The following is a 12,147-nucleotide window of genomic DNA, read 5'->3' as shown; positions in this document are numbered from 1 at the left end:
TTAAGGTTATTCCTAACTGCGTCATTTGCGTATTTTTTTTATTTTTTTTTGTACAACCCGGGGGGGCTGACAGCCTATTCCAGCTATCACAGGGCGACTCTAAACTCAAAACGGACCCCATTCCTCTTCTTAAACCCCAACAGGAGCTTACTTGATGCCAAAAGAGGGTTTGGGGCTGGCGCAGACCTTTGCTAAATCAGACCCTTAATATTACGATAACAACTGTAGAAAAAAGTTTGTATTTATTAATGCTATTGCATTCAATACTATTAAAGTGTCAAATGAAATTCAAGCGATTAAGCTAAATGTGCATATTTTATTTCCTCCATTTGGAGAGAAAAAAAGAAGTGTCAGAAAGTCGCATCAGTGGGTCCCGGCAGGACTACACCTGTTGACACACGACTTCACAGGAAAAGAGGCGACTCTGAAGGAAAGAGAATTGAAATGAGTATTGACTGCATCATCTGGATTAAAAAAACAACAGAGGTAAAATGATAAATTAGCTGCGCATTGTGTCAGTTACCTCCTGCTGCATTTAGGGCACACTTTCCCCCACACAGTCTTTATCGCGGCTTCTCTCAGAGCCGGACTCCCCCAGATGTACACAGATGGTGTGAACAAGGCATTGAAACGAGCCATGATGGCGAACAAATTGGTGCCCTCATTTCTAAAATTCAAACCTCCTCCTGTCATTAATTTAATTGTAATATTCACAAAAGCTGGAGACCACAACACCAAGAAGCTTATGACAACAAAAATGATTATTCTCAAAGATTCCTTCTTGCTTTCTTTCTCGGCGCTGGGAGGATCTCTTTCAAGCAATGAGCAATGAGATACAATTTCAATGTCATGGCCACTTTGACAAGCACTATGATTTGAAACATGAGAATGGTGACTAAATACATTTGTATAGCTTGATAAAGGGGTAGCATATTCCTGATGATCAAGTGGCCATAAGTGTAAACCCAGCTGTAAACATTAATGCATATCACACATTGTCTCGTTACGAAGCGGCTGTAGATAAATGGGTGGCACACAGCAAAATAGCGGTCAAATTGCGCGAACATAAACGTTAATACATTAACGCCTAAAAGGGAAGATAAAACAGAGTAGGTTCCGTTTCTAGACAAATCGACATCGAACAGACCGAGATAATACACTAAAAACCCGATAAGCGTGTCAGCAATAGTGTTTAACATGAAAATAAATCTGTTTTGAATGCGCAGAGCTCTGGTGGACAAGATGCCGATGACTACTGTTCCAGTTGTCATAACAGTGGTTGTGGCAAATAAAATCTGGAAAATGAAGATGAAATAATCTTCGGGTTTACTGAAGTCCACCGACAGAGGCACAGCCCTGCCCAAAGATTCTGTCATGTTAGAGAGGCGCATTGTTTATGCGCAAGTGGCTTTTGAGAACACTCTTATGTGCGCAATGAAGTCACAGGATTAATCTCATGAGATGACAAAGGAACTCTACTCGTGTGTTTTGTTTGTTTTTTTTTTGCCCCTATATAGCTAAACCATTTATCAGATGATTATAATAATTATTTATCAGAAGAATATAATGGTTTTATAGCGATTTGGCGAGTTTTGGTCCTCAACCTAATGGAACTGTTGTAAAAAAAAACAAGCAGATAAAGTAATTGATAATGTATGCAGGTTTCCTTAATGAGCCTAAGTGCAGTGATGGGCATTTGGAATGTGTGTCCAGCTATAGTGGACAACTCCCTGCATTCATAATCCGTATAACGTAACAGAATTTTATCAGTGAGCATTTTGTGACCTCCATCATCTGTTTAAGAGGGGGAAGCATTACGCCGCTGTTATGGTTGTTGAGCATAGTATAAATCCCATATAAGAGACCTTTAAATTATCTCCTTAAATCTACACTGTAGGTATGTGTAGATGCAAATTCGTCTGAACCTGAATAAAAGTCAAAGCAGCCTACGTTGGCCCTGACTGGCTCTTTGATATTGTGCTTTTACACACCAGCACACCGCAGGCTATAGATCTAATCTAAAGTGACCCACTTAAAATGCAGCCTTGAGATCTTTTCTCAGGCACCTCACCCCCCACTCACATCTCCCGTAATAGATCGCATGAGAGGGTGAGGTAAGGTCTCACGCTGGTTTCAGTATAAACCTCTGGTAACAATAACCCACAGCTTTTTTGCATGCCTGGACATCCTTCCGTTTTTGTAGTCAGACTTTTGCATATAAATGTAAATGCAATACCATGACTTAACCTTTAGCTGCTGTTTTATATTGACTGTGGCCTTGACCTATTGCAGTCTACTTCAAAATTATATGTGTATTTATTAAAAATATTACACTGCACGCTGGAATAAGAGTAGAAGTTCTCTCTCTGTGGCCTCTAGATTCACTCCGTTTCTTGTTTAATTCATCTAAGTATTGAAACATGTATTCCTCTAAATCGCCACCAGGGGCAGATCTCCAGATTGCAAATAGACTTTATCCAGTAGTTAAAGAGAACATCTTGCCTCATGCTTTTATTTCGAAAATACTATCAGGCTATTATGACGACATGAAGTTAATTTCGTAAACTTGAGTCAGGATTAATCAGGGCGTATGACTTGTCAGTCACAAGTTGTTAATGAACTGGCCTGCAGTCTGATTTTACAGTTATGTTATAAAAATAGGACTTCACTACCGGTGACATCATGGCGGCTACTTCGTCCTTTCGTGTGTGACTGTGGGCCAGCTGCCACTAGCACTGACGGGATATGCACTTATAGCATCAGCTGCAGCAAAGTCAGAAAGCGTCGCTCATTTCAGATTTTTCGCTTTGTCGTTTTTCTCTTTTTCTTTTCTCTTTTGCATTTAATATGCTTGAGTATTTGTTTCGCTGGGATCAAATGAAGGGAAGTTTTTAAAAACAAAAGGTTTTATGTTTTTCATTTTGCAACCCTGCACCTTCTTTGTCAGCCCAGAATTTAATGTAAACTTTATTACTAGCGTTGGAGCTACTTTTATTTTTGCTATTTTCAAATTTGTTAAAGTTTGTTGTTGGTTTACTTATATTTTGGGGTTAGAGGTTTTTTGTAGTTTAATACGTGCTTCATTTTTTGTTTTGTTGTTTGTTGTTTACCTTGTTAAGTCAGGAAGAATTGTTGGGCCATTTTATATAGGGCTTTGGAGTTGACGTCACGCCGCAATGCATTGTGGGAGCGCAGCGCCATTTTCGGGGTCTACGAATCAAAAAAACACACTGTGTTGGAACGACGACTACAAGAAAGATGCTTAAAAGCAGCTCAAAAGAGAGTGAACTGTATAGAGACCGATTGCGTCCAGAGGCGAAGCAGCGGTACTTGCAGAAAATAGCGTGCATTGGAAATGTGGACCCGTATGAAATACAGCCGTGGAGTAGAAACCCCGAACACCTAGCGCTACTGACGTAGCCTGACATATTTTCGTACCTTGTCTGTGGAGTCAGCGCGTACAAGTCGTCATTCAAACAAAGGTAAGTCAGCTCGAGTACTGCGTGTGAAATGCGTTTGATTTCCCTGCAAACATTCACATTAGTGCAGCATAAATTCATTCATGAGGGGAAATTACAGTGACAACATGTGGAGGCTGTTAGAGGGATAACAGTGAGTTCAGTGCATTGATGTGACATTGTCCTGAAGGATTTAGTTATTCTTTATGGTTAAAGAAATTGCACTAATTTATTCATATTTATTATAAATAATCCTAATTATACATCTTGCTTCCATGTTTGTATCCTGTGTCACTAAAAATACATTTTATTTTAGTTTTATACATTGATTAATGACCTGCAGAATCTCCTTATCATATTAAGTGATTCATAATTGTCACTTTATGCTTTCCCCATCTCTAAAGTGATGACATCCTTGCATTACATACTTTAGGTTCATTCTCTGCAGGCAGGTTTCTGACAGAGAACAGACAGATTTACACTATAACATGCAGCGATGGACACATAAAGAAATGAAAAATCACATGTATGTGCTAACTTTCTAAACACTTTGTTACATTTATGATAAAGTAGATAAAACACATTTATGTCGGCCATGGCTCATTAGTTCTTGTCTTTAAATGAACTTTGTCTGTGTGTGTTTCAGGTGCTGCACTCTCAAAGACTGAATGAACCAGCATTGCAGCCATGGGTCACTGTGAGCATCACAGGGAAGGTTGAAGTCGCCCACTGCAGCTGTATGGCCGGAGTCGCAGAGAACTGCAGCCATGTCGCTGCTCTTCTGTTTAAAGTAGAAGCAACAGTCTTGATCGTGGCACAAGGACTGTTACAGATGAACCTGCTTACTGGGTTTTGCTGGGTAATGTGACCAAGATACAGCCAGAGGTTGGCCATAAGATAGACTTCTCCTCTTCAGCTGCCCAAAAAAAGGCTCTTGATCAAAACATAAACAGACCATCCGTAGTGACAGGTAAAAGAAGCCGTCCTCAAAAAAGGAAAATCCCACCTGCTACTGTGGAGGAGTCTAGATGTATGCCTGTAGTGCACTGCCGTGTAAATAATTTGCATTTACTGAATATGTACTGACTGAGTCCCACTGTTCAAAAGTTGAATAAAGAAACAAACTAATTTTTGCCTCTTTTTATTTTATTAAAACCACCTTATAGAGCATCACATCAGTAACAGTGTAGAATCCATGTCATTTATAGTTTACAAATGACAAAATGTTTACACAAAATCATGAGTGTTTACATGATATCACCCACTACTAACATTACTTTATTTACTGTATCTTTTGAAAAAATAACAGCACAAGACTTAAGAACATTTAACAGGAGCAGGTTTCATTCTTCCCTGGTTTTATTATCACACTGTTCACCAAACGCAGCAAACCTTCACCATCTTATCCAGGAGGGTCACCTCTTCACCCTCACATGGAAGAAGTAATCTGATTGGCATGGTGGTTTGTTTGAAGCAGGTCCCTCGTGTAGCGCTGGGACCCAGTCACGATGTTTCATCCATTTCATAGGCTGGTTTGCTGCAATAATGCCAAATAATTAGCAACTCTATAAATAGACGGTAGTTCTGCAAAATCACTCAGTAGGATGTTTGTTCTAATTTGCTATGAGCTCAGAGTGCATTGAAAATGAAACTAATAGGCTATAAAGAGTGATATGAACATATTTAGAACTTACCGGAATGAAACTGTCTGGAGCACCAACAGATATTTGGAGATGGAAGAGAACTGGAGCTCGTCTCACAGCTGCTATCCAGGCTGGACGCCTTCGTTTGCTAACATCGATACACGAGCTGCCTCATGTTGCTTCCAGGTTGGGAAAGAATGAAAAGATAAACCATTTTCAAGCTTATTTTCTTGCTGGTCGTGCGATCGAACATTGCAGCCGACCACACAGCAAATACGAACCATGGCTGTTGTGTGTGCCTTCGCTCCCTTTTCACTTGCGCTAGACCCCCAAAATGGCGGATCGGGCCAAAATCCTTTCCACGCCCACCCCCGTGACATCACGCTCCAAAGCCCTATAAGTAAAGGGACTGGTATAGGACCAGCATGCACTGGGGTGGGCCTATGTTTGTTTTTGTTTTTTTTACCAGAGCAGGAGAAGCACCAGGAAACAACAAAAAATGATCTTTTGTTTAGCCAAACTGGGTAAATGAACCGTGCAACGCAACCTTCAAGCTTTGGACATTGGACTTCTTTTTCCTGAGTAAAAAATATTAACACAGCACAGCAGTGGCTTGTTGATTTTAGGTTGTTGGATGTTTATTTGGACAATGGAATCGTCACTACAACTACACTGAAAAAAAAGGCCATGTTAGATTTACTTGATTCAATAGTGGACATTGGTTGCACACAAATATTTTGATTTGGCAGAAACTTAAACAACTGAGTTAAATCAACACACAATAAACCTGTGCATTTTGTGCTGATAAAACGTGATTGAAACATGTTTAGATGAAGAAAGTTGAGCTCTTGGAATATTTTAATCCTTCGCAATTTTGTCATTTTTTTTCAACACTATTCAATAGCTTTTACCCCAGTAAGATAATCACTTAGATACGTCACTAAAATACATGTTGTCTTCATATTACTTAACATTATATTTAACATTGCTATATTATTGACTTACTTCACTTGAACATGATATGAACAATTTAATCTACCCGCTCTGCATATTATGTCGTTTCTACACCCGCAGCATGAAAGACTCACATGTTTATTTCAGTTCAGATCTAATGCTGAAAGAAAGAGAAAGGAAGAAATGGCGACAGTCATCACAGTATTGCCTTTCATTATTCATTCATGCAGTAGCTACTCGGAGCCCAAGAGTTGACCAAACAAACTAAGCTAAGGATTCGAAACAAACGAGACAAACCCCGCTGCAGAAAAAAAGCTCACATTAGTGTAATTATTTATTTCAGACGACTGGTATGGAGTCCCCGTGCTTCCAATGAGAAGACAAAAATAATCAGAGTTTATACATTTCAAAATTTCTAAGACTGTTTATAATGAGAAGGTATTAAATACAGAAACATGTTAGAAAACACAGAAAGTTGATCATAAACGAAGAAAATGTGAATATTCGCATCTCAGTCAACTGTGTCACCTGAGCAAAATAAGAAACGCTACAGTAAAAAAAATTTGACCTTCATAAAAATAGATTCTTTAACCTTAATGAAAATTTTAAAAAAAATAGTGGCGATTTATTTAAACATTTTGTTTTTATTCAATAGGCTGGCTCAAGCATTATGAATGAGATGAGGTGTATTTTTACTTGTTTCATTGAAACAAGATTTTTCTGCTATTGCATTTTGGGCACAGTCTGCTCCACACCGTCCTCAGCGTGGCTTTCCTTAAAGAGGGACTCCCCCACAGGTACACGGCCGGCGTGCACAAGGCATTAAATCGAGCCATGATGGCGAAAAGATTAGTAGCATCATTCCTAAATATCAGCCCTCTCCCTACAACCAGTCTGAGGACGATGTTAATGAAGGAGGGACACCACAACAATAAGAAGGTTATGACAACAAAAACGATTATTCTTAATGATTCCTTGGTGCTTTCTTTCTCTGCACTAGGGGGGTCTCTTTCCAGCTGGTACCTGGCAACAACATACAGTTTAATAGTCATGACCACTTTGGTGAACACTATGATTTGAAAGGTTAGGGTACCAAACACGTACAGCTGTGTTGCTTTGGAAAAGGGCAAGAAAATCGAAATAACCGCCTGAGAATAGACATAAAGCCAGCAATAGATGTTTGCAGAAATCACCACGCCCCTCGTAATGAAGCGAGAGTAAGTGAAAGGATGACAAACGGCAATATAGCGGTCAAATTGCGCGAACAAAAATGTTATTAAATTTACCCCAAGGAGATAGTTTAACATGTTATAAGTTCCATTTCTGGATGGATATCCCTCTTGAACATCAAACAAACCGACATAGTACACTGAAAACCCGATGAGCGTGTCACAGATGCTGGTGTTCAGCATGAAAATAAACCTGTTCTGTCGGCGGAGCTCTTTGGTGGCAAAAATGGTAATGACTATAGGTCCTGCTACGAAAACAACAGTTGTGGCAAATAAAATCTGAAAAATGAAAATGAGATAATCCACAGGATGGCTGAAGTCTACCGACAGAGGCACTCCTGCAGTCAGAGAATCAGTGATGTTGGTGAGCAGCATTGTGTCAGAGACGCATACCGACAACAACATTTTTATAGAGCTGCTCAATAAGACACTGCGCTAAAGCCAAACTGTATCTCCCAGGAGGCATGGCTTAATCTCACGTTTCAATCCTGTTAAATCATATTTGTTTATTTTAACTGACACGACAAACATCGTATCTTGTTCAGTTTTTTCAATTACACCCAACATACGTCCCTTTATAAACTGCATTTTGCTATTTGTTTTTTGACAAAACAGTTGACAGAAAGCATGGATTTAGGAGACTTTGAATTTTTAAAAACGCATATAGTCGGTCATTTCTCAGCAGTAGTTGGCACACAAGAAAATTGATCAGAAAAAGGAAGAAAAAGGGAACTATAAGGTCGCCAAGATATGCAAATACATTCTAACGCAAGCACGGGACAGAGAAATATGTGAATCATTTATTTATATTGGACATTCATGCCACTCGTTTGGCTTTTAAGAAGTCATAAATATTGGCTTGCAAAGTGTTTACATTTTTTTAAACATTTTGTGTTACAGAAATAATCAGTAAAATATAGAAAAATCCAGCAATACATCATCCTCTTGTGGACATCTACAGACTAACAGTCAAGAATCAAGAATCAAGTCAGTAAAGTCAGTTCATATATTGTAAAGTAAATCACTTGGTAAATGCATATGAATGAGAGGGGCTTGGTAAATTTGAACTATCCACAGCTATTTGGTGCTATACACTTTTCCTGAGGTCTCCTAGCGGAAATTCAAAAAGACAAAATGTCAATGAATTGAATTCTTCTTATTATTATCGTATTATTCAGAAAGCCTGACAGATGGGACAAGTGTCCCTTCAATACTCTTTAAAGAACATCAATAAACAAACGAAAAAGACTCCAAAATGTCCGCTATCATATAATAAACTGTATCAGTTTTACTGACAAACTTACCGTTGCTATTTATTCCTGAGAAGATTACTGCTACTGTATGTAAAGAAAGCTTTATTGTATGTTTAAGTGAGCTGAGTCAACCCAGTTGCTTCCATAACTGTATCTATATCACAGTTTTTTTTTTCATTTACACTAATGAAAAACATATTCACCACGAACGTTGTGCCACTTCGATATTAACAAGCATTTAAGGATTATCTAGGAATAAATGTTATAATATTAAAGTGAAAATAGCAGGACACAGATACTTAAAATATCTGCCTTGAAATAATTTATTTCAAATACAAAACGTGTATCCAAACTGTACAAACTGCAGTTATTTTTTACAAGTTCATATTGAGTGCACATTTAAAGTGCACAACTTAAAATTCAGTTTTTGAGATGTTTAATGCGAACATTATATTTATCATTTTTAAAACAATACAATAAAATAATTCAATCTTTTTCACTCTATTTCTCTCAGTCCGCCAGCGTTGACACATTTAAGTTGTCATGTGTTGATAAAAAACAACCACGAAAACGTGTCCGATGAAACTTATTGTCATATGTGATAAAGACTTCCCTTTCCTTTCGTGGTCAACTGACCACGAAATATACGTTTGTAATATTAATTTATTGTGTCTAAATATAGTTAAAGTTTAGCATCGGGATCACTGCCATGACTTAAAAACAAAACTAGGCTATGGGGCTATCCTTGGTGCTGAACCTACGGGTGTCAGCGCCAAGACGCTGAACGTGGTGCTGAATGTGCTGCACCAGTGAACAGGAAGCTGGATCCAGTCGGAAATGCTGAATTCCATCCAAATATCAATGAACTAAACCTAAAGATTATTCGGATCTTGTTGTACATTTTCTGCTGTTATAGCCTCGAGTTTAAACGATTAGATTGTGAAAGTTATTTTTTTGCTACAGAGGTTTTAGTGGAGTCCATCTTTTTGGCTGTAGATACAAGACAAGGTTTATTCGATGTGTAGCTTACAACTGACCAAAGACCTTTGCAGTCTGATCCCAAATGCCGGTCAATAAAAAGATAAATGTGCGTACTGCGAGTAATAAGTAAAAACAAACAAACAAATAATACAAAGATTTTAAATATAGAAATTAAACGCTTTATCCTAAACTTGATAGACTGCTCTGTGGCAGTCTGTCTAGTTTAGGATATCTAATCACAGCAGTTTCATTTTTATGACATAGTTGAATCAGAACAAGAGAACAGGAACCCAGCTTCGTTATGTTTTGTCTGAAAAATCAAAACACTGAGACTGAGAAAACGCATAAACTCAAAAGTGACCGCAACATGTTTCCCATCAGATGGGCTCTTAGTATTTTATCCTTATTATAACTTATGATGATGCTGATGTTGGCTGCCTTATTTTGCTTGTCATCCCATCAGAGTTAAAGTCAATCCTGCAAGAGAGAGAGGGGGGAGAAAGCGGGAGAGAGGTAGGGTGCCGGTGCGAAGAAGGGGAGATAAGGGATAAAATGTCTTTTTATTCACAAGCAGCATATTGTTTGACATAATACGGTAATTCTACGTAACACTTGGACCGCGTCTTACCTTGCACTGCGCCTGGGACAGAACATCCACCACACCGTTCTCCACACGGCCCTCCGAAGCGCAGGGCTGCCCCAGATGTACACCGCAGGGGTTACCAGCGCGTTTAAGCGTGCCATCGTGGCGAACACGTTAGTGGCTTCATTCCTAAACCTGAGACCTTCTCTAGTCAACTGCCTCACAATGATATTGACAAACGAGGGACACCACAGCGCCAAGAAGCAGATAACCACAAACACAATGATGCGCAGTGATTCCTTCTTGTTGTCTCGCTCGGCACTAGGCGCCTCTCTCACAACGTGACTCCTGGCTATGATGTACAGTTTAATTGTCATGAGCACTTTAACGAGCACTATAACCTGTAGAGTCATCACACCAAACGCGTTTATTTGAGCCGCCTTTGAGATGGGCACCAAGTTCTGCACAGTGAGAATAAAGTATGTGTGAATCCAGCAGAAAGCACAGATTACAATGACAACGGATCTCGTTATGTAGCGACTGTAAAAGAACGGATGGCAAACGGCAAAGTAGCGGTCAAACTGAGCAAAGAGGAAGGTTAACACATTGACACCTAAAAAAGATGGCAAAATGTAGTATGTCCCATTCCTCGAGGGATAGCCCTCTTGGACGTCAAAGAGCCCCAGATAGTAGACGGAGAAGCCGGTCAGAGTGTCGCTGATGCTCGTGTTCAGCATGAACACGAAGCGGTTCTGGGCTCGAAGATATGGAGTGGAGGTGATCCCGATGATCACCGAGCCGGCTACAAGCACGGCACACGTGGCGAAAACAATGTGGAAGGTGAAGATGAGGAAGTCTTCCGGACTGTTGAAATCCACTGACAGGATGACCGTGGCGTTGTAGAGCATCCTGGAGCTCCACAAGAAGTCGAGCACTCATTATATTTATAGGTCCAACAAACGATGCTGCTCAAACTTTCTGATCTCTGGAGGCTTGGTGGCTCTGACATGGGTTAAGTGACGTTTTTGAACTTACTTACTTACTTTGTGGAATCGATAAGATAGGCCTAATCACAAGAATAATTTTATATTTTGTGTTAAAAAAAATAGAAATGGATCCTTAGCTTTTGGTCAAATTTGTAGCTTTTGCTGTTTGGGGCTTGCTGCCATAACCTTTCATCTCGGTGATCCATAAATAAAATATTTTATCTCCTTTGTTCAAAAGGCCAACTTAACATTTCACAATACTCAGCTATGTTTGTTCATAATATTTCTGAAAAAATTGTATTTATTATCATTTATATTAACTTCGCCTGAACTTTTTAGCATTCTGCAGCACTTTTTTAGTTGGTACTCATTGTGTTTAAACCTAAAGTATGCCAAAAAGTGGCTTCCTGTATTTAAGCTGTTGTAAATTTCTTGTTGGCATTTAATTGGTCAAACACTTATGATATAAAGTCCTCTTCAAGCAGAAAGAACATTCCTGTCATAAGGTATAGAAGCTGCACTTTTGAGCAAGTCTCGTTTACATTAAAAATGTCTTTTTCAAGATCAGTCTCAGAGGGCAGCAGAAACAGCAACAAACACAACACAGTCTGTTACGGCCCTAGCTGGGCCTCCTGAAACTGCCCTTGTGTGGTTATGGTGTTTTCTCTCCTTCTCTTCCTCTCTTGCTCCTCTCCCCAGGACACAGCTGCTGCTCATTGGCCTCATTTACCATCTGGGCCCAGTCAGCAATGGCCTCTCTGAGGTCATATAAGCTGGGGATGAACTGTATGTAGGAGGGTGGTTTTCTCTGGTGTCTCCGCTTTGTGTTCTAGGTGTGTGATTGTCCTGCCTGTGGTGTGGAGTTGTGGAAGAAGTGTGCAGTGTAGCTGCTACATATGAGTAGTGTGGGCTTGTGGGCCTCGGCAGCAGTAAAGCTAGCTGCTGCTAGTGACAGGGTGAGCTTGTGGGCCCCTGGAAGTGCCTCCTCGTGGTGTGGAGCTTTTTGTTTGGTTGTTGTGTTCTTTGTTGTTGCAACCTTTTTCTTTTTCTAGTGTTATTG

General features: G+C 39.6%; 2 protein-coding genes and 1 pseudogene across 2 annotated transcripts; all 3 read right to left on the bottom strand.

The window, feature by feature from the left end:
* Positions 1–519: 519 nt before the first annotated feature.
* Positions 520–1,391, bottom strand: LOC147317703 (uncharacterized; annotated as a pseudogene).
* Positions 1,392–6,756: 5,365 nt separating this feature from the next.
* LOC147317702 (uncharacterized) lies at positions 6,757–7,659 on the bottom strand. The gene has a single exon (XM_086312951.1). It carries the CDS (start codon positions 7,657–7,659, stop codon positions 6,757–6,759), a length of 903 nt encoding a protein of 300 aa, XP_086169077.1.
* A 2,483-nt stretch (positions 7,660–10,142) lies between these two features.
* On the bottom strand, positions 10,143–11,009 carry LOC147317701 (uncharacterized). The gene has a single exon (XM_086312949.1). It carries the CDS (start codon positions 11,007–11,009, stop codon positions 10,143–10,145), a length of 867 nt encoding a protein of 288 aa, XP_086169075.1.
* Positions 11,010–12,147: the final 1,138 nt, after the last annotated feature.

The sequence above is a fragment of the Aulonocara sp. 'chitande type north' Nkhata Bay genome, linkage group LG12 (genome assembly GCF_057382095.1).
Source record: "Aulonocara sp. 'chitande type north' Nkhata Bay isolate Kocher_YH1m ecotype deep benthic linkage group LG12, A_spYH_male_GT1.1, whole genome shotgun sequence".
In the NCBI taxonomy this organism is placed as follows: Eukaryota; Metazoa; Chordata; class Actinopteri; order Cichliformes; family Cichlidae; genus Aulonocara; species Aulonocara sp. 'chitande type north' Nkhata Bay.
This window is presented reverse-complemented; position numbering and strand designations above follow the sequence as displayed.

Coding starts and splice junctions, on each gene's coding strand:
- LOC147317702 (XM_086312951.1), bottom strand. CDS start 7,659: ATGCTGCTCACCAACATCACTGATTCTCTGACTGCAGGAGTGCCTCTG.
- LOC147317701 (XM_086312949.1), bottom strand. CDS start 11,009: ATGCTCTACAACGCCACGGTCATCCTGTCAGTGGATTTCAACAGTCCG.